This window comes from Falco naumanni, chromosome 8, assembly GCF_017639655.2.
Source record: "Falco naumanni isolate bFalNau1 chromosome 8, bFalNau1.pat, whole genome shotgun sequence".
Taxonomy (NCBI): Eukaryota; Metazoa; Chordata; class Aves; order Falconiformes; family Falconidae; genus Falco; species Falco naumanni.
In genome coordinates, this window is record NC_054061.1 from 17,831,031 (window position 1) to 17,857,876 (window position 26,846).

The 26,846-nt window shown below is 36.9% G+C and overlaps 1 protein-coding gene across 3 annotated transcripts in view; it reads right to left on the reverse strand.

Moving 5' to 3' along the window:
• LCP2 (lymphocyte cytosolic protein 2) overlaps positions 1 to 25,710 on the reverse strand; it is a 31,506-nt gene extending 5,796 nt beyond the window's left edge. The window contains exons 1-17 of one of the 3 annotated variants that reach the window (XM_040604182.1): positions 25,412 to 25,710; positions 21,810 to 21,872; positions 18,457 to 18,503; positions 10,806 to 10,871; positions 9,869 to 9,900; positions 9,513 to 9,557; positions 9,006 to 9,040; positions 7,475 to 7,670; positions 6,587 to 6,690; positions 5,285 to 5,351; positions 5,012 to 5,095; positions 4,192 to 4,217; positions 4,093 to 4,112; positions 3,881 to 3,985; positions 2,956 to 2,986; positions 2,313 to 2,325; positions 1,146 to 1,266 (exon numbers count right to left, since the gene is read on the reverse strand). In XM_040604182.1, the coding sequence (XP_040460116.1) occupies positions 1,146 to 1,266; positions 2,313 to 2,325; positions 2,956 to 2,986; positions 3,881 to 3,985; positions 4,093 to 4,112; positions 4,192 to 4,217; positions 5,012 to 5,095; positions 5,285 to 5,351; positions 6,587 to 6,690; positions 7,475 to 7,670; positions 9,006 to 9,040; positions 9,513 to 9,557; positions 9,869 to 9,900; positions 10,806 to 10,871; positions 18,457 to 18,503; positions 21,810 to 21,872; positions 25,412 to 25,489 (1,133 nt within the window). In that variant the 5' untranslated portion in view covers positions 25,490 to 25,710. Of the gene's footprint in view, positions 1 to 1,145; positions 1,267 to 2,312; positions 2,326 to 2,955; positions 2,987 to 3,880; positions 3,986 to 4,092; positions 4,113 to 4,191; positions 4,218 to 5,011; positions 5,096 to 5,284; positions 5,352 to 6,586; positions 6,691 to 7,474; positions 7,671 to 9,005; positions 9,041 to 9,512; positions 9,561 to 9,868; positions 9,901 to 10,805; positions 10,872 to 18,456; positions 18,504 to 21,809; positions 21,873 to 25,411 lie in introns of all 3 variants that reach the window. The other 2 variants (XM_040604181.1, XM_040604183.1) reach the window with 2 other exon arrangements.
• Positions 25,711 to 26,846: the final 1,136 nt, after the last annotated feature.

Below are 26,846 nucleotides of genomic sequence, written 5' to 3' on the forward strand. Positions count from 1 at the left end.
TTCTTTACCTAATTGAGAACAAACTGCCTGCATGATTTTCCTTTACAGTTCATATTTCTCTTCTGCTTAAATGGACTGTACAAAGAGCTCTGGGATGAATACGTTAATTTTGTTTGCAGAACAAAACACCCTATCACAGCTTGATTCATGAGAGAGAATCAGCCAAATGAGGGCCTCTGCTAGAGCAAAATTTGGCAATGCTGTTTGAATATAAGCAGAAGTGTTCATCATAGGAATAGTTCATATTTGCATATGACCTTGCTATTGCTACTGCAATATTTGTTCTGCTGGGTGTCAGCAGTTCCAGAGGATGATGGTAAGTGGGAGGAATTTATCAGAGACCCATTAAAAAAATACAGAGATGAGAAAATGAACTTCAGATTTAGACTGAAGGAGCCCGCTCTAACTCATGAAAGGCTAAGTCTGTTGCACACTACATCAGAAATAAAATTTTGATTAAGGGCTCTTCCATCCAGCAAACGAAGACATAACAATCTAATATTTGGAAGTTGAAGCTAGAAAAAAATAATAGTTGAAGTAAAGTTTGCAATTTTAAGTAGGAGTTATTAACCATTAGAGTAAAAATTAGTAAAAGGGTGGTGAAATTATTTTATATTTAAATTTAGAGTACTAAGGTTGTGGGGTTGTTTAAGTTTTGAAGCAATTACTCACAGCTCTAGCACTTAGGCTCCTAGAGTGTGCAGAATCCTTTTAAAGAAGAAACTCTTTGACCTTCATCCTGCATAGCTTTGTAGAAGATAATCCCTTCCTTAAAGGGTATATCATTCTTATGGATCATGCAGGTAATGGGAAAGATGTCTCAAAATGGAAGCATTGTACCATGTAGGCCCTAAAATACTTCTTTGACATAAAACTGAGATATTTACATTTTTTCTTGGTTGCCTGATGTACACTGTCTGCTTCACTGAGTACAGAGCTTCAATTATATGAAGGATTCTCCTGGATAGTAGGAGTAATACATATTAGCATATAGTGAGTCAAGGGTATAGCTTGAAAAATTATGGACTACTACAAGTAGTTATCTTGTGCTAGCCTGAAAACCCTGTAGCCATGTACATACTATTATTTGCCAAACTGCAAAGAGGTTGAGATTCCAAAGGAATGGCACAATGAGTGAGACAAACCTTTCTGCACCAGGCATGCTGTTGGATCCTGGCTTAGGCAGAGGCTTGACCGATTTGCATGGGAATGTATTGGAGCTGTATGGGGGCAAAGATATCTGTGGCACTGGTCTTTGGGGTGCAGCTGTGGAGAGAAAGAGAAGGCATCTTAAAACTTACTGAGACATTCTTAAGTGAGGTAGAATGAAGAAATGCTGTCACATTACTGCTGTTTAATTAGATAAACATAATGGAGTGAACTATTCTGTAAAAAGTCCTTGATATGTTAGTTATGGTTTGTAAACTCATATAGTTAGCTGAGGACTTAAAATTAAATATTAAAATTTAAAATACACTGGAACAGGCTTGAGCAACATTTACATTTTCTGACTACTGTTTTGGATAAGCCACAATTCAGATACCTTAATTGTATTAGAGCTGAAGGTGGTACAAACTCATGTGTTTTCTGTTATGTTGCTTCTAAGTAGTGGATTTGAGGTTACCTTTTTGAACTTAATTCCTTTCTGAGATATCTCCCATGTCATCATAAACAACAGCATAAAATAAAAAAGAACAATTTCTTTCTGCAGTGTTCTCAGACCTGAACTACTGGTAAGAGGGGAACAGATTAACTGTGCTCTGCACAGCTTAAATAGCCCTGTTCTTTATGGGGTCTTAGAGGCAGTGATAATTTGTAGACACTTGGCCAAATATTCTGTTTCTCTTATGGTACTATTTTACCAACTTAATTTTAGGAACCAGGATTCTGAACTAATTTATAAATGCCATTATTACATGAAACAAGTTCTGTTTCTGTTAGAGTAAATAACAACCCAGCAGGGTCTGACTGAACACTTGAAAACTGGGAGGATACCAAGTTTGCATGCCTACCTGTTTGATGCTGTGTGCAGATCACAAATCTTTAAAATGTAATGTATTTCAAAATAAGAAATCCTGCTGTCTTGTAACTGGCTGACTGAAGGAAGCTATTACCTATTGATTTCCTGTGTTTTGCAGCCTTGATATATAAATCTGCATGAGGTACTTTATAAGTATTCTACACCCTGTCAAGACAGCACCTGCCTTTTTGAAATGGCTCTAAAGAAACAACTCTGATCATTATTTATTTTTTTTTTAGAACTAAGACAAAGAAGGACTTAGAGTTTTAAAAATCACTGTAGAAATACTTACTGTCTTCTTCTTCCTGGGGAGCCAAAAGAAAATAAACATTAGCAACGTATTACAACACAGTTCTTAGGAATATTTTACAGATTTGCATATACCACGAATCTGGTATCTATAGTCGCTTTCATCTAAAATTCTGGGGTTTCTATCTTCATGCCACGCCACATAATTTTTAAATTTCTTGCATTAAAGTGCAGCTATTATTTACAAATAAACTGTGACATAGATGTCCCATAATGGATCTTGATCCAAAGTAGTCAGAAACTCTCAGTGGATGTAAACTTTCCTCATTCCTTCAGTAAATGTAAGCCCTCGGAGTTCTCTGAAAGTGAAATTCTTAGGTCAGCTTAAACTGAAAAAGAAACCCTAAACCCCAATACACAGTGAAAGAAAAATCACTTCTCACATGTCCTAAAAATATTCTGGCCTTATTCTTCCTGTTATCTAAGATAAAGTACTTGGGGAATAAACTGAGCTTGACATAGAAGAACTGTTTAACAAGAAACACATGCTATGGAAAAGCCATGAGTTTTCTTTATAACTGATAAAAGAAATGAGTTTACGTTTTCCAGAATTATTAGTTTATACAGGTATTTCATTTTATTACCATTCCTATACCTTTAAATATTTGCTTTGAAACTATACTTACTTCACATTTTTTGTGAGGTGGCCAACCTTGCCTGAAATAAAACAAAGAAAACAAAACATACTTTGTAGCTGGAATATTACTAATTCACTTTGTGTGCATTAGGCCATATTTTCAGACATGAAACTATAGTAAGTTATACAGACCCAATGAATGCAAAACATTTTTTTCCTCATAAAAATATTGGAGATTCTAATTTCAGCCATAATCTATGCTAGTCTTTAGCCCATCTTGAGTCTATCAACAAGGAAAATGCCTGATGAATTGATGATAAGATTAGAGCTTAAACCAAAATTTTACAATGATGAAACAGTCTTGAACTCGTTTATAGTACTTAGAAACATTGCTGGAGCACATGATAAGCCTTCCAGTCTTTGTTTCTCTGATAAATTATCCTGGTTGATTAACAAATATCAATTAATTTCTTATTTTGTTTTGAGATCAGTCACACTGTTCAGCCCTCAAGTTATCAAGAAAATGCTAGAGATTGATATAGTTCTGCTAAAGAATGCTGTTTGCTCTTAAGAAGGAGTTTTGCAGGCTAGTCTAAATCAATGGCAGGGAAGTAAAGCTTTCTTTTTCTAACATCCTAAACAAATTAGTAATAGAACTCATGAAAGAATGTTCCCTAGAGCAACTTGATCTGGTGAAAAAAAGCATGGATCATACATTTCCTTGTCCAACTTGGAAGTGAGTCATGCCCTGTGTAACAGCCCTTTCAGAGGTGGCTGGAGAAAGAGCGCTCTCTGCATTCACACTTTTCTGTAGCTTAAAGCACATCCCATGCCGATTCCTAAAGCAAAGCTTTCGTGTCTGCAGACACTGCTGTCATGCAGTAGCAGTAAATTATACTGTGCTGTGTTGCTTACCCATGTTTTTCTTAAATTTAATTTATCCTTTATTAAATTTAAATTAAATGAACACTTACTTTAGAGGGGTTTGCTTCCGCAAAGGAGGTGGATTGCCTCTTTCATATCTGTCACTTGGTGGGACAGGAGGTTTCGGCATCATTGCAAGCTGTTCCCCCAGGGATCTAAAACAGGAGCAGGATGATGAAATAAAGGCAAAACCCCTGCTTATTAAGAAATAGCTGGGTAATACTGGCATCAAAAGCCTCATTTCCAGAGGCAAAACTCTTACCTTAGCTGTGAAGTCAGAGGCTGTAAAACAACAAGGAATGGTTAAAGAGAATGTGTATCAAAATCGGTAAAAAACCTCAATAAGCACCAAAGACATTACCTTTTCAGGAAGGCCTGGCTTCCTCCCTGAAAATAGTAAAAGCTTACATTTAGAAAAAATGAAAGTTAAGATAATTAATTAAACTTTCTATGAAACAAACAAGTTTTGAATAGCATTGAAAATTAATTTTGCAGATTGAAACCCTCAGCTTCCTGAGATGTAAGCCAGAAAAAAATTTGGTTTTGCAAGAGATGGCAAAACCACCATATCTCTTACTAAAGGAAAATTTTAAGATTTTCAAAGTGATATGTTTTACAATCATATTTTCTATGGTTCAGCTTTGAATTACTGGATACTTTTATGCCATTATATAACAGATGAAAGCATTCGGATAATAAATAAAAATCATGGAGTAGTCTCTTTAGAGTCTTCATAAAATATGGTTTTCAGGTCTGAAACAAATGCTACTTTTTCCTGTTTTTTCCAGTACCCAGCGTTTTTTTAGATCTAGGTACCAAATCACATAGAGTAGTGTGTGCAGAGTTTCATTAGCTTTGTATGCAAAAGTAATTTCCTCTTTATAACATACTAAATATTTTCTTGTTCATTCACTCAATGTTACATCAAACCTTTACTGCAGAGGGATCTCATAATGTCTTGCTGTTCAACTAGTCCTGACTAGGGCTGCTACTTTCTAGATACAATTTATCTCACTTTGTAAGTAGTGCTCACATTATTTATTTGTAAACAGATCACCTTGTATGTGATTGGATCACAATACGTTTGACTGAGCCTTGTTCTTTTGCATGAATGATATTCAAACTGATCATTTTGAATAATTAAAAAAGCTCCATTGATGTTAGCATAAGGAAATACTGACCTGATACTGGGCTTTCTCTTTCAAATGGTGGAGCAAGGCGATCCAGTGGGGGTTTTGTGCTTCTGTCTATAGAAGGAGCTGGGGCTAAACACAAAAGCTGTGTAAGATAATTTACTAGTATAGGTAAATATATCTTTATTTCACATAGCCATGAACAAGTGAGGCTTCCATATAAATAGTAAAAGAGAGTGGAACTGAGGAGATGTAGGCAAAAGTGAGGTGCTATATAGCCCGGGGGAGAAGCTTTACAAAGAGAAAACCAACTGTACTTACGTTTCAAAGGCTTGGTATTTCTCTCTCTACTCAAGTCGTTGCTTGGTGGAGGAGGAAAAGCTGGCAGCTAAAACAAATATTTTACATGTGGTTAAAGTGTGTCTTCACATTTCTGGTTTAATTTTCGTGTATTAACCTCACCCCACCATATCTGCCAATCTTTGTCTTTGGCACAGCACAAAAAATAGGTTTCTGCTCAGCACAGGAAGGATAGGAGCCATTACCACCCCTGAAGAATGACCTACATACACGGGGGTTTTGTTACGTGCAGAATTGCCTTGGTTTGTTTCATCTCACAGGGAATACTCCAGTGGGATGTTACGTTTGAGGGGGGCCTGAGTATTGTCAAAGGAAAGAAATGAGCTTCAACAATCCTGTTATGTCTTTGCCTCTACAATGGAGCAGGTGTTAGTTTTGAAAATTGGTATTGAAATTAGTGGATGTAAATTTGAAGCTGAGAAATATTTATCATGTCTGTGCTGCTGATTGAGACAGGAAGAGGAAAGAGTGTCCTTTGTGGCTGGGACAGCTGGGGTCAAACAGCATTGTGTTGTCAGCAGCTGCAAAAGATGTTTGTATCTAAACCTAGATTTCTCCAGATAAATGCCTTCGAATGTTCATTCTTATTCCAAAAAAAAATAGAGCAGCAATTTAGGACAGCAGTCTTGAGAACTCATGACACCTAAGTCCTGTGCGGTTATAGATATATGAACTATGACACTGTGTCAGACCAAAAGTCCCTCTATCACATCCTAAAATTACCTTTACTTGTATACGTGGGTAGGTCTAATGTATGTTTGTTCTGACAACCTATAGTGCCAGTAGCTTTCAGTTTTGAAGTATTCACAGTACCAAAAAAAGAGGGGAAAATATCTGAGTCATGAATCTCATTATACAGTCCCCTATACTTTTAAGTGGTCTTAAATCAATTGAGTAATTGCTAGAAGTATCGCTTGGAAAGACTTAGCCTTTTCTTCTTTTTACAAATTTCACTAAAGAAACAAAGAGGCATCTATTCCATATCTAATTTATATGGGAGAGGCATTCACAAGTGGGTACAAACTTTTAGTGTAAGAAACAGCCAAGTAATATGAAATAATTTAATATATATGTCCCATGAAATTTAATTGTTCCATGAAATAATGGCCAGCCTTAACAGAGTTCAAATCAATTTTCATGGCTGAAATTCTTCCTCTACATACAGTGTCTGAATAAAAATGGCATTACACTTGGACTTCTAAGAAGGTACTGGCCAACCCAAACCATTCCATGATTCTATGAAATTTTAAGAAACAAACATACAGAAGCACCTCTTCCCCCAAATGAGGCTGGTACTGGGGATGGGCCAGGTCGCTGAGGTGGCACTGGAGGCTGCTGATGTGAAGATCTTGTTGTTGGAGGTCTGTCTGGAAAAAAGCAACCCCAAAATCCCAAATTAAACAACTACACAGTCTGGTTATTTTATTCTCATTCGATCTTTATGAAAAAAAGCCCTTGCAATAACCTGCATACTTAAATAATAGATCATAAAGACTTTGTTTTAGTATATAATGGATAGTTGCTTTGTGATCAATGTTGCATTGGGAGTTAGGGCTCATTTGTCCCTCTGGTGATGAGGTGACTCCATCTGCTAGTCTGTTGGGCCACGCTATTTACTGTCATTCACTACAGTGCAGTGAGTGTGTGAAACACCAGCTAGTCTGACTGGCTGTTTTGTACTCCTGTATTTGACTCCCAATGGCAGGCTGCTACAGAATCAAACATAAAAAAAAACAACATGACAGCCAGAGAAAGCTGCTAGTTTGTTTTGGGTTTTTTTCCCCAATTTTTACTGGAGTTGTTGACACTTGTGACAACTTGCTCTATTCAAGGTTGCACTACTAGAGGTAATACAGTACACACATGTGTTTAACTTCATGTGGATTCAAACCAAACACCAAATAACACACACATCCCATGAAACTAATCTTTAATCCAGCAGGGCTTGTTTGAAGTAGAAAATCTAGCTTTAAAAGTCACAAAGCCACCAACATGTTGTAAGTCTGTGTCACTAAATCTTATTCATGAGCTACACTGTTGACTTCAAGGAAAAACCTTCTATATTCCCTAACCAGTCACCTAAAATGTGCTTGATAATGTGTGAAAATATCACTTAAAAATCATGAATAACACTTAATATTTACTGATTACCTATATAATCTGTGTTGTTTGTAAGTGACTTGGCAGGAAATATGACATTGTGGTGTGCTTCATCATTATTGGATGGAGGTGGCTCATAGCCATCACTGTCATGTTCTGCTTCCTCAGGTTCTTCTGTTGGTGATTCATAGTCAGCCTCTTCCTTTTCCTGGTCATCATCGGGGCTTTCATAGTCATCATCTTCATCCTAGCAAATGTACACAAAATTGGGTGCTGTAACAGCGAACTAAACACTTTAGTGCAGTTTCCTTGTGGCCTTTCACTGTTGTGTTTTTCACTGGAGAATATAAAGTTTTTACAACCAGTTTGGGTGAAAAAATTCACTGTTGAAATAAAACGGGGAAAGGTGGCAGAATTTTATTAATGTATATAGCACTCAACAGCTGATGAAAGAAAATGAATATCATTTCGTAACAGTAACTGCAGTGGAAAGTCAAGATAAGGTCACAGCTGGTTGAAATGCACTGTGCCTTTGTTTTAAGTAACAAACAAGGCACCAGCAAACCAGTCAGTGCTTCCTAGGAACATAGTGGAGCAACAGCTGATGCCTGTTAATACTCATTCTTCCTTAATGGCATGTACTCTACAGCCTGCAACTCAACTTTTTAAAAATGCTTCAGAAAAAAATGAGGTCTTTGATACGGGTATTGATGCCCTCCTGGCCAGAACAAAATCAGCTTCAGACAACTTGCAGGACCCAGTAACATCACAGTGAAAATACGGTAGCAGTCATTACACACATCCGTGCAGTCTGTCAAGGCCCACAAGAAAAAGAATATCCAATTTATCATTGATATCTTGGCTGAAATTTCCAGGCTCATTCTGTATTTACATAGAGCCTAGGTGCTCTATAGGTAGTTTTAACTTTTGTGCTCCTAAAATAGCAGCAACTCTCCTGCAAACTTAGTACAAGTGGTTTTTAAAAATCCCTCTCCATTTTTCACAAAAAAACTTTGCCATTGGTCAATGTAAGAGATCTTGATAAAGTCGGGCCATGCATCGTTCAGCTCATTCATTTAGCTAGCCATGTATGCTTCATTTAATCACATTTAACAATACATTTTCTATGCCAAAAGGCAAAAGGAACTTTTACAGTCTAGTTGGCTTCAAAAAATCACATTCTTCAACAAATCAGCTCTAGAGAATAAAATGGCAAGAATTTGCCACTGAATAACATAGCAACCTTTCCTTTACCTCTTTTAAGAGCTTGAAATAGGTATATAAAATTCAGCTAAGGTTCTGTAGAGACCTGATTGTAGGCTGTGAGCTTGAGCCGGTGGCATAGGACCGCCATTCTGAACCTCTGCCTTGCATTACTGGGGGAGACTTTTTTCTCAGGGAAGAAATTTGTAAGCAGCTACTCCAATCACTCATGTTCCTGCTTCTCTTTCTCCTCACCCTAACACCCCCTGCCATCGATCACTCCATGTATGCTGCTCAAAGTAGATAATGCAAGAATTGATAGACCTTACAGAAGAGGTAATCCACTCAACCAGTAGGTTTTGCTAATCCCGATACTCACAAATGAAGACCAGTCATCGTCTTCTTGACTGTATCCTGTGTAAAGAAGCATAACCACAGACTTCTTAGCAAGTACAACTTTAAACTATCAAGATACAACTTGACAAAAAGGACAGGACAAATCCCAGATGAGTTCTGAACCACCGTATGATGTCAGAGGAACAAGGTAAGTCTTTCAAAGGCAGGCAGGCAGGCTTGAAAGGCACTACAAATAACATTCTGATTCAAAACTAAGTATATAGCTATTCTTGTATGATATATGTACTGTCACTTCAAGTTTGTCCTATACTTTGAGTTTTAACTATAATTTGAAGTAGAATGCTTTCAGAATGAGCACAGACTTCTTATCTCTTTGTTTAATACTATTTTAGCTTTCATATCAAAAGATTTTTTAATTTCAGTAGGACTGGGGGAACATGGTAGCTTACAGAAGTTTTAAATAATTGTGGCCTATTAAGAAAATAATTGAAATAAAATTTCAGAACACGACAGGCACCTAGAAGCTTACCTCTCTGATGTATGGTGCTGCTAGGAATAGAGGCAGGGGGCAGAGCTGCTGAAACAGAGATATATAAGCACTGATACTATGTATTGGGTTAAAGAAAGGCAGGTTGGGGATGTTCACATAAGTGTCTCTGCTCTTGCCCTTTTTCACCATCTTTTCTATTTTAAGCATATTGTTTCATACTTGTTCTCCTGTAACTATTCTTGCAACTTCTTCGTGCTCTCCTCTTTTCCTGTTTGTTGTTTGGGGTTTCCCCCACCCCTAACCCCCATTTATTCTGACCTGCAGGGACTGACTTAACGTTTTAATACTTTTACACAGTTTTTGTTGTTAGAGACTATCTGCCAGTACACACTTACCTGGATTTTCAGGACATTTTTGTGTTTGAGCCCTACAACAAAGGTGAAAAAAAATAAATTTCTTCGATTTGCAATTCTTAAATGTTTGAAGCATACTAAAATCTATTGTGAATAAAGGTAATAGTTAGCTTTTAACAGTGAAATGAAATTTATATAGATGAGTTTAACTCTGCCTGAGATGCCAAAACCACACTACTTCATATTACACATACAGGATCCTAATGTAAGTTAAACTGTCTTGAAAAAATTTAAAGTCACTGAGGTCAAGTGTTTAGAAACAAGAGGACTAAGTAAATAAATTTACTAGAGGCCCCAGTCCTGAAAACCTTTTTTACTAACTCCATTCATGCTGCTGAAAATCAAGTTAATTAATATTTTTAGGGTTGATAGATATTTTTATGGTTTTCAATTTTAGTTTTGAACTCTAGTTAAATGGAAAGGTGTAAAATTGTGTTGTCAGATGATGCAAAACCATGTTATGTAGACTAGAGTTAGATTTCATTGTATATGAATATAAATTGTTCTTATGCAGTGTTATTGCAATTTTTGCTTTTTCTATTGCAAGAATATTCTATTCAATAAGTCATAAAGTATTAAAAAGTGTAACGCTGTATACCTCTGTGAAATGCATTAATGATGATTTATTAATGCAATAGTATTTGCCTAGGCTTTATAGCATTCAAAAAGGTTAATTTAATCAGGTCGAAAAATGTATGAGATTTACATGTTACTTGGCTCTGGACATGGCAGAAGTATCTAGGGTGTTTGTGGGCGCAGGCCTCACTATTCTTAACAGATGACATTAACAAAATAGAGTTTTATTTTATATAATTTCCATGCTGTCCCTCTGACCCAGGTATTATTGATAAAATGGAAAACAGTCCAGAAAAGATATATCTGAAAGCTTTGAAAAAGAAAGCCAATTTGTTTTACTTACCATTTTGGTAAGAAAGATAGCCTCCCTTCATTTCTGTTTATTTCTTGACTTAATTTACTTACAATCCTATTTAAAAGAAATGCAAAAATAGTTTTAAAAAACTCCTTGAAACTCATCAGTCATTTTCTTAGCTGCTTTCCCTTCATATTTACTAAATTAAATCTGGTAATTCAGAATTATTATTTACAATGTGGTAAGAATACTGAATTTATCATCTTATTGCAAAGTTGAGCTATAGTGCATCCAATTCAAAACTGAAGGTTTTTTACATAGATAAAAGCCTGTACTGTTGGATAAAGTTTAAAAATAAACATTAAACATACCAAGCCTTAGAAACTTTGGGTGTGGTAGACATCACACACTAGAACACTGTTTTAGATAGTGGCAATTGCATTTGCATTATTTTGCATAGAAAAAGCAGATAATGCTTCAGGAAGCAGCTTCTGCCAAGCTTATGGTTGAAAAAGCAGGGATTAAATGTACCCTGTGTCTATTATTTTTTTTCCCTCCCTCTGCAATCAAGATATACCTAACCCAGAATCCTTCCAGTAAAGAAGGTGAAAAGGTTTAGTTCCATGGGATGACACATTTGCAGGGCAGAAATAGTCATGGAACATATGAAGTTTTATGTCTAGAGACATTTTTCCAAGCGGATGTGTTTGTCATCACTCGTGTAGTTTGGTGAGCAACAACCAATGAAATACAATCTTGAGTAAAATTTCGGTCAGGAGCACGCTTTTATGCTGCTAATATCGCTGGCGTCTATAGTCAGCACAGACATCTAGGACTGAGAGGTTTTATATTGACTGACTCCCTGAAACAACTCTGAGCTTACAGGACAGTCGTTACCGAGGCTGACAGAATTAAGTCCACTGAGAACAACAGAATTCTGCTCTGCTAGTAAGCAAGTTTGCCTCTCTGATTATTTTGTTTCAAGTAACAGGGGTTTTCTCAATGAAAACCTATGATGAGTCATGGTCTGATTCTTAATTGTCATTATTTCTTTTTGAGGAAAGTCCTACCGGGAAAGTCCTGTGACAACCAAACCAAATTGGTTACATATACCTGGTTAACAGTTTCCCATTTTACTTCAAGTTTATATTATTCAGGTCTATCAGAGACAGTAATTGTGGAAATAAAAGTAGTATGAAAAAAATCAGCAACTCAACATGTCTGTTTATCTCAGGTTCTAAATTCTGTAAAATCTTAACTTTATTGTTTGTTAGTGCAGAATTTTTTCCCATACATCTTAGATCTGGTCAATCGAACTCTGTATCAGTATTGCATAATCTTTGTTTCTGGCCAGGCAGTTGCCACTCTGTTTTGTTTTGCTGCTTCTTTCATGTCTTTCTGCTACTCAGCAATAATAAAAACCCCTAGCTTTTTCTGAATGACCTCATTTATGCATCTCTTTAATGTCTAACGGCTTTTCTGTGCTGGGACTTGAGGAAGACACAATTTCAAGCAATATAATATTAAAAAAAATAAAGCCTACAAAATCATATTTTTTTTTCATCCTCAACCATGCTAAAGATCTTTCTCTTATTTTGAATATCCCTTCTCTTGCCCTTTCTACTTTCCTAATACTTACTTTACTATAATTCAGATCAAAAGATAAATTCAAGGCATAGGGTTGCTCTATTTTATTATGGAAAATGCTATGGGGGCAGATCAGGCTGCCAGCACGTATCAGAGAACAAGCAATTTCAGATCAGTTTGATGGTGCTGTCTGAAAAGGATGAAGATGGGTAATCTGTAATTAAGGATCCACATGTGAAAACAGAAAGGCAGAGGAAGAATATTTTTTGGTGTTTCTGTTTGAAGACAGTGCTTTGCAGTTTTCTGATTTGAAGTAAATATTGTCATACTTGCCCCTTTTGAAGTAAGCACATACACAAATGTTAATAATTCAAGAAGGTTTGCAGCTGTCTAAATCCGACATCAGTACCCAAGCAAATTGTATAAAGCAAGAAAGATGCCAAGTTGTAGGCGCAGGACTCCTCACACTCCTCTTCTTTCCCATGCAACTAACGCTCTGCGCAAGAAATGTCCTTCTGCTGCAGGTGGTAAGGAAGCTGCTGTGTGAATAATAAGTTCCATGTGAAACATCAGGAAACATTCTGGGGTCACCAGTGCACTGTGTGTAGCAGTGCTCTGGTTGAGAAGTAGATTACGGAACTTGTGTGTGGCATACTCTCTGTGTAGAAGAGGTAGAGGAAGGATCTTTCATAATACTTGTGTTTATTTTCAGCTAAAGAAGTATAATGAAGATCACTGGGTTTAGAGCTAATAATTATTTTAGTTCAGACTTCCATAGTCATGAATGAGACCTGAGTGTTTGGGAAGTTTCTGGACTGAACCTGGGCTAGCTGCTACGAGGATTTACACCAAATGGGTTTTGAGGAAAAATTGAAAGGGAAAAGTTGCTCATCTTATCTCGCTGTCAAAAAAATGATCATTTGCTGCTTAAAATTCAGTGTCTAATTTTTGCTTCAAGTTTATTGAAATGCTTTAAACTTCAGAGAGGTTATGAGAGGAAAGCAACGTTTAGAATAGTAACACTTCACAGTTAACATTATTGCAGAGAAGATTGGTGCACTGAGCTGCTGAGTCTGTAGCCATGCGAGGAAGGAAGTACCCAAACCACACTGCTCTCTGAGTTGTGGGAGTGGATGATAGGAGAGGATAAGGCAACAGCACTTGCAGAAAATGTTACTCAGACTTCTCTTTCTCTTTCTACCTCCTCCACCAGACACTTAGCTTAAAGCTGGCAGGAAGTTGAAGATAAAAAAGAAAAACAAAACCACACAACCAACCCCCAAAGCAGTACTCCCAAACTGGCTTCTGTTCACTTAACTGCAGATATCGTTGTCACGAGTAAAATCCATTCTACATCTATTGGGATAAAGGACTTAAGATGGATGAGAGAGATGGAAGGCAAAGTCCTCTAGGGCCAGGAAGATGCATAGTTGCATATTGAACACTGTCAAGAGCTTAGTGATGAAGTCTTTGTTTTGGCCGTTGAGAACTCTGTCAGGCAGATGCAATACTAATATGTTGGCTTCAAAACTGAGTATTAGTTATATTCTAAACCTTTCAACAACCTTTAGTATCCCAGCTAAGAGAGCATGTGTGCACACCCATCACCTCTGCCCAAGGCATACCTTTTTAAAAGAGAAGGGTACCACAGATTTCTTTTTTTTTAGGTTTTCACTTTGACTCCCCTGAAAGTAGGACGACTTTCAGACTGCGCCATGTCAGTAGGTCTGAACACTTCCCATTCAGAACTCAGCTCACTTCCTATGTTTGAACTGGTGGGTGCAATTATGTATTTTAGTGCAGTGATGCTCTTTTTATTACTGGAGTTTTTCACAAGTGCTATAGGATATGCCATAAGATTTCTGACCAAGACTGAAAATTTCAAATCTCAGGTTTGCCAGCAACCTGCCACTGAGGATAGCCAAAGGGATCAACAGCCTGGGTTAGTACCTTGACTTACTGAAAACTTGGAAATCTTTTCTCTCAAGCTAGTAAACAATAAGAGTGGCAAAGACTGACTTTGGTGTTTAGATCATAGCTCAGGCATCGACCAGACACCAACATTATTTTGAATGAGATCTTTGCTTTTTCTTCTTTATTGATTCTGATCACATTAAGTAAGGCACAGTCTGTCGAATGCACTTTAAAATATTTTGAGACTCACATTTGTTATCCACAAGCATAAACCTTTATGACCTTCTGTGACTGCCAATAGTGATAATGAGCAGTAAGAAAACTCCATGTGTCCCTTCAGTTGTATATTGGCCTTTTGTTTCATTAGATTTATTTAAAAAATGTTAATTACACCCCCATGGTTAGGTCTGAGTTTTAGTTAGCACTTAAGACACATACTCAGTGTCTGCTCTGTGTAACATATACCATATCCCTTCCCTGTTTCCCTGATGTACCACTTTCTCAGGATGCAGTGAGTTGTTTGTGAAGCTTCAGGTGCATGTTAACCTAGTGGTATTGATATTAATTTAAATGGTTACTTCATAAGATAGCAAGTACAAGAGTAATATGTATGAGCTCGACAAAATCCATAGCACTACGTTTTTTAACAGTTTTTCATATGGTTACCAAAATGCCAAATGTTAAGCTTAGTATATGTTTGAAAAAAAAACAGGTTGCAACTGTGCTAAGCTTTAATAACTGAATGAGTTGTTAGGTCAGCCATGATGCTACCTCTGTCTTAGGATGACAGCTCCATTCACGATAACCCAATCTCTAAAGCTGATGGTTGTGCCACATTTACTTGTTTTAATTTGTCAGTGGGAAAGGGGAGAAAATGTGTGTTAGCTGTTCCTGCCAATAGGTTACTTGGCCCAAATGTTGCTGTTCCTTAAAGGACTGTGGCAATGTGGTAGCTGGGGCCATGGCTGAGTGTCTCCTGGGCCATAGATTTCCACTAAAACTGTAAACAGATGATGTAGGGAAAACCCTTGGTGGTCTGGAACCTGGCGACTGCATTCCACCGCGGCATGCATGATCCCTCAAGAAATCTACGCGTGGCCTGTGCATTTGCAAGTACAGTGAATCCTGAGCAGGCTTATTGCCCATTTACCCTTTTGCCCGCCACAGAGTTCCCAGAATAAAACTTGCGGGACTGTCTGGATACATCAGACACTTTGGTGCCCTTAAATATCTAAACATTTTAGCAAAGTTTTCAGTAAAGAGTTCAGCTTTTTTAATGGAGAGTTTTAAAGGTTTTATGAAGTATTTTGATTTTCAACATGATGTTTAAATCCTTTTATCTGGTATTTAAAAATAAGCCAAAAGAAGATTTGTGAAGATGTGTACCTATAACATGACTGGTGGACATTTACTTTCAAAATAATAATTCTGTAAATAATAACAGAAAATAGTGGGGTTTTTTAATTAGTTTCAGGAAATGGCCTATCATACTTTGTAATGACAACTGTTACATACTTAGGCACTCAAAGATTCTTGTAAAAGTCACAGAATCATCCCCAAGTAATGCCACTGTTATATGCAAAGCTTGATCAGTAGAGTTGCTCGAATGTATGTATTTTCTAAACCCGCATACCTGGCTCAGGAGGTCGCTATGGATGCAGGCTGTGCTTTGCAAGCCTTGTATAGCTGCAAGTGCTGGCTTCTGCTCTCCGTACATGTAGGTCAGCACAACCCTGTAAAGTTACTGGAGAACAATCTCTCCTGTATATGTACTTTTTATTCATGCCGCTGGCCACTGCTGTAAGTGTGATGCTTGCTATTTATATTAAGCATTTTTACAGAACATGCCCAGATTTTAGGACTGTTTTTAAGTATCAGGTACTATAACTACAATATGCTAATGTGTATTTCAGCTTGTAGAAAAACTCTTCCTACTAGGTGAGGTCTACATTATGATATAAAAGTAAGGTGTGAATGTCTTCTAGTAGAAGTCAACAGCAAGCACTTTCCATTTTGATGACAGTGTAGAGATTCTGAAGTAAAGAAATTCATGTTTAAAAAAATGGCAGGTTCTTCTACCCATGAATTTTATACTGTTGGATTTGGGTTTTTTTGTTTTGGGTTGTTTTTTTGTTTTGTTTTGTTTTGCTTTGGTTTTTTGTTGTTGTTTTGTTTTGTTTGGGTTGGGTTTTTTTGATGGTAACCAGCTTTTTTTCCTATTAAAGCTCTAAACTCTTGTTTTACACAGCAGCATTACATGGAGGACCCCACATCTCACCAACCTTTTTGCATGTATATTCACAATGTTCTAGTGAATTGCTTCCCTGTGTGGAGAAAGCTGAGGACAAGGGCTTTTCTGGCAGAACTTTAATTCAGATTCAATAATTTACTTATTCAGTTCTTCAAGTTGTGCACCGAGCTTCACTCTTCTCTAAAAGCTCTTTAATTTCAAGTTCTCTTCTTTTTGAGAAACCCAAAACATCTGACTAGAAAAGGCTGTTTGCTTTCTGCTAGGGTGTTTTGAGGTAGGTGGACAGTGAAAACAGAATTTTCAAAACATTTTTGAGCTATCAATAGATTAGAATCATTAGGCTATGATCATTAGATTAGGATCGTTTAGGCTGGATCTTTAAGATCATCAAATGCAACCCAGGACTCCCAAGTCCACCACTTAGATGAGGAGATAGGAGCAATGTCGCATTGTTAGATTTCCTTTTAACTATTCAGCTATGACATTAATATCTCTTGTGTGTGTGTGTGTTTATTAGACCTTCCACTGACCACTTTTGACTCATGAATTTGGAAGGAAATCCCCAAAAATTCTCAAAATCAGGAGTTCAGACTGGGAGAACACAAGGCAGTTTTGCCAAAGGAGGGACAAATGATCACAGAATTAAAAGTGATGCATTTTACAGTATGGTAAAATGAGTTTTTTGCAGAGAATCTGCTGTGACTCTGGACCCTCAGTCTCAGTAACCACAGTTAAATGTTGCTTTTAATTGACAGTAAGTTAAAAAATGCTGAGCCACAGGGGCATTTTTTTTAATATAGTATGTTGGCCTCCTTACTAATACATCATACACCACCAATCCCTATTATTAGGAAATTTATTGTGTGAAAATATAGATATAACCTTAAGAAACATGTCATATCCAAGGCTTTCACGTTCAAGTCCTTGCATATCTGATCCAAACAGAGGTATCCTCCTGCCCTCAGATCTAGCCATCAGCCTACCCATGAGCACGTGAATGTGGGAGATCACACAGGTATTTCAGAATATTTCAGTATTCTTAGCTTCACCAAAGCATCTTACACAAGCTCTGATGCATCAAAAAAAAAGCAAAGCAGACTGTACCTTGCATAGCAAAATCAAGATATGCATACAGGGAGTGAGTCCAGAATTGGGAAATGAGGAACAAAGAAACAGCCATGTTGGAACAACTTAAGTTCCTTTTTCCCCTCCATTGTTTAGAAAACCTCGGAGAGCTTCATGCGATCATGGTTAAAAACCTGCACCTTCCAGCTTAAATATGTACCTGAGAACTCATAGCAAAATAAAATCCTTCATTTTTCACCATGAAATATTAGAAGCTAATTTCTCTGTCACTCAATATTGACTTAATGAGATCATTGTTCTTCAGTTAGTAACTTCTATGAAATTATGAAAGCTATTCTGGTAAATTTGAAACTTTTTCACGGCCTAATCTACAGTAGCTAAGGAAAGCTATTTAACACTGAATCAAATGTTCCAGACTGATTTATCTTTAACGCCTACCTAAAGGAAAAGCACGTGATGAAAATCACTTGAACTTGAACTCCTCAACAGTTGTGTACATACCTGACTTTTTTTTTTCCCTTTGAGTTAAAGATAACAGTTAAGCAGTGAATAATTAAGTCATACTTTGAAAGTAATACTTGCAAAAAAGTTTAACTTTTGTGTAGCTGCTGTCAGTCAAAGAATTTATGGATGAGTTTTTTGAACAACCCCCAGACAATTTTTTTGTATTGCATCATTGTGCTTGAGCAGTCATGACAACACTCCTTTTATTTTGGAACATTCTTATTTTTCTCTTAGTACACTGCAATGAACAGGTCTCTAATTAATCACTTGTAAATCATTTGCCCAGTATTTCCTGTGAGTTTTCACTGCAGACCAGCTAAGATAATTTTAATGTTAAATTGGTTTGGCTTTACTTACGGCACTCTGAGTTTGGGAAATTTCTGAATATCATTTTCAGACATGTTCTGAAAAAGAAACACATGGCATATATCACAAAATTGTCCATGGACACCCTGTGACTTACAGAAGATTACTCATTCAAAAATGTGTCATGAAGTTTCAACAGATAGGAATATAGAGTGCATAGAGAAGCAATGCAAGATAAGAGCCTGCCCATCCCATGGCTCATTTTCATAAAAAATCCTCTCTCTATTTTTCTTGTTTTGCTGGCTGTTGGTTTTTACTTCAAATTACTGCCAATTGTATTAAACTATCTAGGAGGTTAATAAGCATCATATATGTTTGTTTACACACAAAGGACTTCAACAAAATAATCGCATCTAACTTCAAAGAGAAGTATTTCTGTAGCTAGAATGTTTTAATGATATCTTGTCAAAAGGATGTGTAAGGAGAAGGGAAATCTTAAACCAGCTCTTACCGGCTGAGAGTTGGGTAACCAACATCAATCAGCAGGTGAGCCATTCTTCCAGGATTAATTTCAAATTAATAGGACTCTGTGCAAGGTTAAAGTCAACTCTTTTGCTTTTATGATCTGGGTGCTAATCCAGTTCTTTATTGATGTTATATTGTCACACTGACTTACAGGCAAGCTTAAAATCCATCCCTGCTCTGCTTCTCAAAAGAACTGGAAATAAAACCCTCTTCTGCAACAGCTTTCTCCCTTGAGATTGTTAGCGGTAATTAAGCTAAAGCAGGTGAACAAACATTAAACCAAAAAATTCCAGATTTTTAAGTTTTCTTCTATTTTTAAGGCAGCGTGCAATGAAATACCCTTTATATAGGGCTGTTCCTGGCAGGCAAGGCAATCTTCTACCATAGATTCTGATTTAATGCTATTTTGCTTCGCATCTTTTTGGTACAGCTAAAAGATATGGTATTTAAATGATTTTGGAAGCTAGGTATATTGAATTCCTTCATGTCTGCATAGTCCAGTCGGGCAAAGTTGTGCATGGTTGTGAAGTTTCAGAGTGAAACTATAAATTTTAAAACAAAGCATCATTTGCTGGATATTTGCATTAAGGACCTTATCTGCAACATCACAGTATACATCAAATCACATGTTCTAATGGAGATGTTGCTGAAAAACGTGGATTAAAAGCAGCCTTGGCAGCCTAACAAAAATCTTTCTAAAAACTGGGATGGGGGGAGAGTGATTCTCCCCCCTGCAATCATAGCATAGCATATAGCAATTAGATTCCAGATTACTCCTGACCTGACCTGAGTCTTGAGAACCTTACTGATGCTCCTGCAGAGAGACTCAGCCTCTCTCTTCTGCCATCATGCACAGCTCCAGGTTTAGGACCAATTAACCCATTATGAAAACTTTTGAGAAAGTGTTTCATTTAGCTAATCACAAGCTTCGCAAACTCTCTTTGGAACGTGGATGATAGTCTGGTTCTTTCTTTCTTACTGCCAACAATAAGTTTCTAATTACACACTGGTTCACAATGCTATCAATGATTCTCAGGACAGAACAAATCCTATCTGTGTTTTCCAGCACTGTTTTGCCTCTGGGAGTACTCACAGCAGTAAAACAGAGAAAAAATGTACTCCCCTTATGGAAACGTTCTGCAGGATTTACTGAAGAGTCATATTTTTTTCTAAAGACTTTCTAAGCTTCTCTCTGGAATTCTATTCTGGTGATAAACCTGACAAATACTATGGGTTTAAACTCTCATAAAAGGGCCATGTTGTCATTTTAAATATTAGATAATTTTATATAGGATAAGTTACATGGAATCCCTCTGATTTTATTCCTACTACATCTCAACTGGAGTTTCCTTGTGGTAGCCAGCAGATACAGAAATGTAACTTTGAAACTAGGGTGTTGTTCTGATGCATAAGATAGCAATATTTTTACAGTCAGGTTTACCATATAGATCTGACAATAGATATAAAACCTGCAGACATTCAGTCTTAACAGTTTCTTCTGTGTGAATGTAATTTGGCAGTTTCCAATAACATAAAATGTAAAAAGCTATTTCTTAGAAAAGCCATTCATACAGAGAATCAACTGTACTCTAGAATTTTCCACTTAAAGTCTTTTTTATTGTTCTGTTTAACAGGTGAACAGTTTTTTGCATTATAAAATTGACAAGTAGGTCAAAAGCTTAAAAACATTGTCTCAACAGGCATGAGCAGCTGCTTGCTTACTTAATAGAAAAGCATCCTTTGAATCTACTGGCATGCTTCTGGATAAATGCTGCACTCTGAGCTATACATTTACAGAAAAACTCTGGAAACAATAAAAAATTACAAAAATCACTTAGGAATCACACAATTATTGCTCTTGTTATTTGTACCTCACAAACTTTCAGGATTTCATAACGCTTCCAGAGCTAGAACTCCCACTTCAGCCACAGATCCTTAGCGCTTGAGCTAAGGAGAATCCCTCAGGCATTAGTAGGATAAATCCTATGACACACATCTGAATGATTCTGACTCCACCCAGCATGAGGGAAGTGTAATATCCTGTTCCTACAAAAGGTGTTTGATTTCAATGAAATGTCAAAAAAGATTGATACATTAGGATAAGTAAATAAAAAATAAGAAGGCTTTAGAAGAAGTTATGCATAGATTTTCCCATGATGGCTAATTATGCAGATGATCAAAAAGGTTACTTTAAGGGAAAATAGAATACTTAATATTTGGAAATAAAATAAAATAGAAGTAAAATGAAGTAATAATAAAAGCCATTACACATCTTCATGGATATGTATTTAAGACCTGAACTAGCAGGTATGTCAATGGAAGTTGTCAGCTTTTCTAAAGTTAATTTGTTGCTAAAGCCTGGAGCAATGTTGATTTAAACCCACTGGGACCTTGCTTACTAGTTTTGCTTCTCTTAAATGTCATTGATTTTATATATTCCTGCAGAAGAAATCCAATTTTAACTATAGAGGCATGAAATAGTGATTGCAATAGAGGGCCAGTCATTCTGGCCAGGTCTCTCTTCTTTAGTAGGAGAGGACACTTAATAAATGTGAATTTTCTGTAGTTACTATTTGAAAACAAGTACTTCCTATAAAGAAAAAAATGAATTCTAGACAAAATTGTGGTTTTATAGCTTCCTTTTCAGTTTAAAAAATACTAAAAATTATGCATATTAAAGAACATGTTTGGGTTCCCAGCATTCCATATTTAAAGCAAGCTTTCTGGCTGATTTTAGCAAAGACATTTGCTTCTTAAATTTGTACCCCAGTAACCATCTGCGAGCTAAGTGCTTTGCATCTGCCAATGCAAAGTAGGGAGGAGTCAAAACAATCACTTGATTGGCATTTTACAGGAAGAAATTGTACAACTCTACTTACCAAAAACCTTTGTCCATTTATGCTGTGCTTCCTCACGACTTTCTCACAGTCCTTATACTTTAACTGTCAATGAAAAGAGGATGATTATTGCACCCTTAATTGTAAGAATGGATTAAGACACTTAGACATATGGCTAGCTTTCGGTAGATGCTTCAAGTAACCCTTTTGTAAACTGGAGCCTGTCTAAATGGCTCGTTTTGTTCTGTAAACATGAATTTTTAAGACAAAGGTTTTTGTGTGGACTTGAGGATTTTCATCCATCTGGGAACATGTAATTTCTCACATTAAAAAAACACCTCACAGTTGCCTGGGCCAAAAAAGTATTTGGGAAATGGATAGTTTTGGTACTGACGAAGATGAACGGTTGCTGAAAACAGGGATTACAGCAAAAACCTTACTGTCTTGGAATACTGAACCTTGATCCTGGTTGCTGAATTCATTATTCTGATTGAAAAGTTTCCTTTTCTGGATGGAAATGTCATTTGTTAATCCTGGAATTTATCTATAATATTTGAAAAGCTTTTCCACAATATTATGTTTTACATTAGCATCTAGAACAAGGATATGCATTTTAAAAGTTGATCATGTACATAAGAAAAGAAAGCTCCTAGTCCTACCAGGCAAAAAATTCAACAATAATTGGGGACACTTAAAAAAAATAATTGAAAAAATGTTAGGTATATTTAGCAAGACATGCCTCTTAAATATTTCAAGTGAGTGTCTTAAGTGTTTTTTAATTTGAACAGTAATAGCATATCATGAGAGCACAAATTATATTTTTGATCTGACTAGAATGCATGCTTCCTGTTTCAAGCTGATCAAGTCCATATCAGAAGGAACCCAAAGAGTGGGCAGAAAAAGTGACATTTTGGAGCCTTCAAGAGAGCAGAATGGCTGTGGGCCTGCCTGAAACTTCAGTTAGTGAAAGTTATGCAGACAAATTATCCTGTGCTGCTGGGATAATTCCCCTAAAGCAGGGAACACCTTATAGGGAGCATTATGTTCTTTCTTAGTTCTATCCTATTTATGCACCTCAAGGAATAATTTTGTAACGGTGTTGCATGAGAACAGATCCTGAAAACATCTGAACAACTGAGAGTATTTTTAGGAGCCACCTTCATTTTTTCATATGCAAAACCAGGCCTAACTCTGCTAAATATTTTAGGAGACAGATTAAGACTCTTGCACAGACCAAGGACTTAAACCTGTAAATGATGTCTCTGTCATGCAGCGAGTCCTATCATGACATTACAGCTCAAGTCTGTATGCGGCGGTGAGCAACTGCTGTATTTGGTAGAACGTATCAGTGTGACTAACACCTAATCTCTTCTTAAATTAATTAATGAAAAATAATGTTTAGCTATTAAAAATAAACCTTGGGATATTAGAAATATGACCATCTTTGCTTTTTCTAAAAAAAAAAAAAAAAAATTGAAGTCTTTAGAAATTCTTTGAAGGTTTGATTCTTTATTGGTCCTTCCCTATTTTGAACACATGGTTTAAATTAACATAGGCTATAAGGTAACACACACAGAATTATAAATTAGATCTTATTACTGATAAGCATGAAGAATTCTTATTTGACAGAAATGGAGGACTTTATTAATTCCGTAATATATCATAGCATTGTTACATATATTACTGATGTGTATGCTGGCTGAATTTTGCTAATATGAAGGTGTAAGCTAACAATGAATTGACAAAAATCTTACTACTGCCCTGGGTCATGACCAATCACTTCAGGTGAAAGGAGATATGAATGTGATTGGCCTTTGAAAATTACCCCACAATTAGCTCAATTTAGGAGGAAAGAATTTGCTTATCCCTCTTGGACTTGAATCCTGGCTTCGAACATATGGCTTCAGGCAAAATATACTAAGCAGGTGCAAATAAAGCATTCCTAATATTCAACCATTTAATGATACGTGTGAGGGAAATTGTATGAGTTTATCTGGGGAGAAGATCTGGTCACTTGTGGCCGTTGCCCAGAGATAGCTGACTTAGGCTGCCAATACTGTCTTACACGGGTCTCTTAGATGACTTTAAGCAGCTTTTGCCTCGATTCAACTCCCCCCAGTGGAATGCCCTATCCGGAGGGGTATCTGGATCTGTCAAAGGGAAGTACTCAAAAATAAATGTAACCAGGCACGTTCAGTTATGATAAAACCTACAGTTAATCCTTCTGTCACTGTTAATACAATTATCAACTCTTCCAGGAAGCCGCTTCCCCTAGTCTCTTGGAAACGGTGGCCCAAACCACTGTGCCCCAGCGTTGTAATGTTTTTCGTATCTGTCTGAGGTTGCCTGTTGATAAAGATCTCATCTGTTCCATCTCTGAGTCTATGTTTCACTTTGCTGTGCCACTAACCCCTGCACCCTAAAATTAGAAGTTTGCAGGTAGTTGGTAGTTTCAGTTCTCTGGAGATTTGGTAGACATAGACTTCATGTTTGATCTGCTTGTCTTTTTTAGCTAGTTTTTCATCCTCGTATCAGACTTGCAAAATCAACTCCCCAGATAAAACTTTTGTAGTTATACATGCCATTGAAACAACAAACAGCACGATTTCAAAATGAAGCCCAAACTGTTCCGGGTTTTACAAGTCCAGTCTGACAACTTACTGGAAAATCAGCCAGCTATGCTGATATTACTTGCAAATCTTCCCAAATCTTCTGATTGACCTGAATGTTAAATTCCAGGATGACAGTTTTGGACTTTGGGAGGAACACGTTCAGTTGCCAGGGAGATGGAGCAGACACTCTCTCTGATGTGAACTGAAAAATGAGCCATTTACAGAGAACACACAGAAGTGAAATCTCAGTAAAATTGGCTCAGTTACACATTCCTGGGCAATTGCAAAGGTGTCAGCATTGCTGTGCAGAGGATATATTTTGGCAGTGAATTCCCGTTTTGCCTTTCAGAGTATTTATTCAGTGTGGAAACTCCTTTGCATTGTAAAATAAAATCTATAGATCATCACAAGTGAAAAAGATGTCAAAACAAACAGAAGTTCTGAGCTAGTCACACAAGGTAGTCAGAAAAGTTTACAGTGACAGGAAAGAAGGGGTAGCTAGTAATCTTTACCCATGAGGTTTGCCTACAAAGTTTTAGAATAGGGAAGTCAAATCAAAAGGTGAAAGGTCTTTCTAGCTGAGCCTAAAAAAAATTTAGGAGTCCATGTATCCACTCTTGTTAAGTTCCTGGCTGCGTTCTCATGGATGTGATTAGCAAAGACATTCAGAGACTCATTTGTGAACACGGAGCAACTGAAAAAAATGCTCTCTTCTGAAAGTCACTGAAGAAGACCTAGAAAACTTGTAATCTTCACACATTAATGCCCTCTACAGCTGTTAATATTTGTTATATCAAAAATTGTAGTAAAGTGAGTATTTTCTCTAAAAGACATGACTTTCTCTTGTATCTAATTTAAAACACACTTTCAAGATTCATTTATAGATTTCCCTGGCCAGTTTAGCTCAGCTTTTTAATTGTCAGAGGTTTTGGTTTTAGTTTTGCAGCAAGCTTTGCCCAATATAAAAATAGGTAAATTTAGCACAAACAATATTACACTAGTTTGCTCCTGACAAAACACAGTTAAACTTACCGTCCTAAAATAGTCTGCTAATTCATCTGGGTTCCACGTAACCACGTCTGAACGGTAAGGAACATTTCGCAAATCCATTGTAAGTTTTCTCCTCCGGGCAGCTAGAGAACGTTCATAGCAGTATCGTCAATGAACCAGCCATGTATTTCCTGCACGCGCCCACCTCCACTGGATCCAGTAATTCCTCGCCTAATGCCCAGTGTCTTCTGTTTAAGAGCTGTTTTTGTAAATGTAGAACTACGTTGTCAGGACTTCCAGGAGAGATACTGCTTCCTCTAACACAAAATGGTCTCTTCTCAGAAAAGTTGTCAGCTAGTCAGCCTTACCACTTCCTTTGTCTGAATATAAATAAGTAAACAAGGAAGCACAGTAAAATGTTGAAAATATTCTGCCTGCTACATGTAAGTGAGCTGCTGTGGACCTATTTGCTTGTAACTGCATACATAAACATTTACATATTTACACACTCCATACACTATAAAAATATTGGCATATTATCTGCATGGACATTGGTTACTGCTTCAGTGCAAGTCTAGCCTGGGCAAGACCCCCTCCAAAGAAGAAACATTCACTTAAGAGAAACTTCTTCAACTTACCTCACACATGGAGTGTCACATTATCTTTCTTTGATTTGTGCAACAATAAAAGGTTGCTGGAGTTGCGCATAAGGGGGTAATGGTTGAATTAGGGATGGAATTACAGTCAGCAGTCCTTCAAATGAGGAATCTCTCAGTGAAACTAAAAAACGGACAAGCTTAGAGGAAAAGTTATTACGTTGTCATTATTTCCGTGCCCCACTTTTCAGCTACCTCTAATGAGGATTTCTGTGTCTGAAAAAAAATCCACAGAGCCATAATATTACCACAGGGACATGACTGACTGTATCTGTTGTGTAAAGCCAATTCAGGCACTGTCCTCTCAGTAGGTCCTTTTGGTGAGACTACATTTAGTAATTCCAAATGTGCCTATTTTTTACAAAAAGCCACCATGTCCATTGTCCCTTTTCTTGATGTGGATCTCCTTCCAAAGCTGTGTTGGTATGAATGCCTGAGGTCACTGTTCACATCTGCTCCATTTAACTGCACAAAGGGTGGCATTTTGTGAGCTTCCTATATTGGTAAGACTACATGCATAGTTCTGAAGCACTGGAAAGTTTCTCATCTTTCTAATGAAATGCATCACTCGTGCTATTTCTAGTCATTGAAGACCTTCTAACCTTGGGTCTGTAATTTGCAAGTGCATTCCATACAAGTGTGTGTATTTGAGATCATATCTACAAGTCTCAGTAGTATTGTATATGAGTTTTCCTTTTGAAATTCACAGTCTGACTTAAAGTACCTTATTTTTTCTGGGGAAATTTTGGTAAATGATGGCAGCATAGTAATTAAAACTCTTTAAAACTAAACTGCTGTAACAGCTGGTCTAAACACTGTAG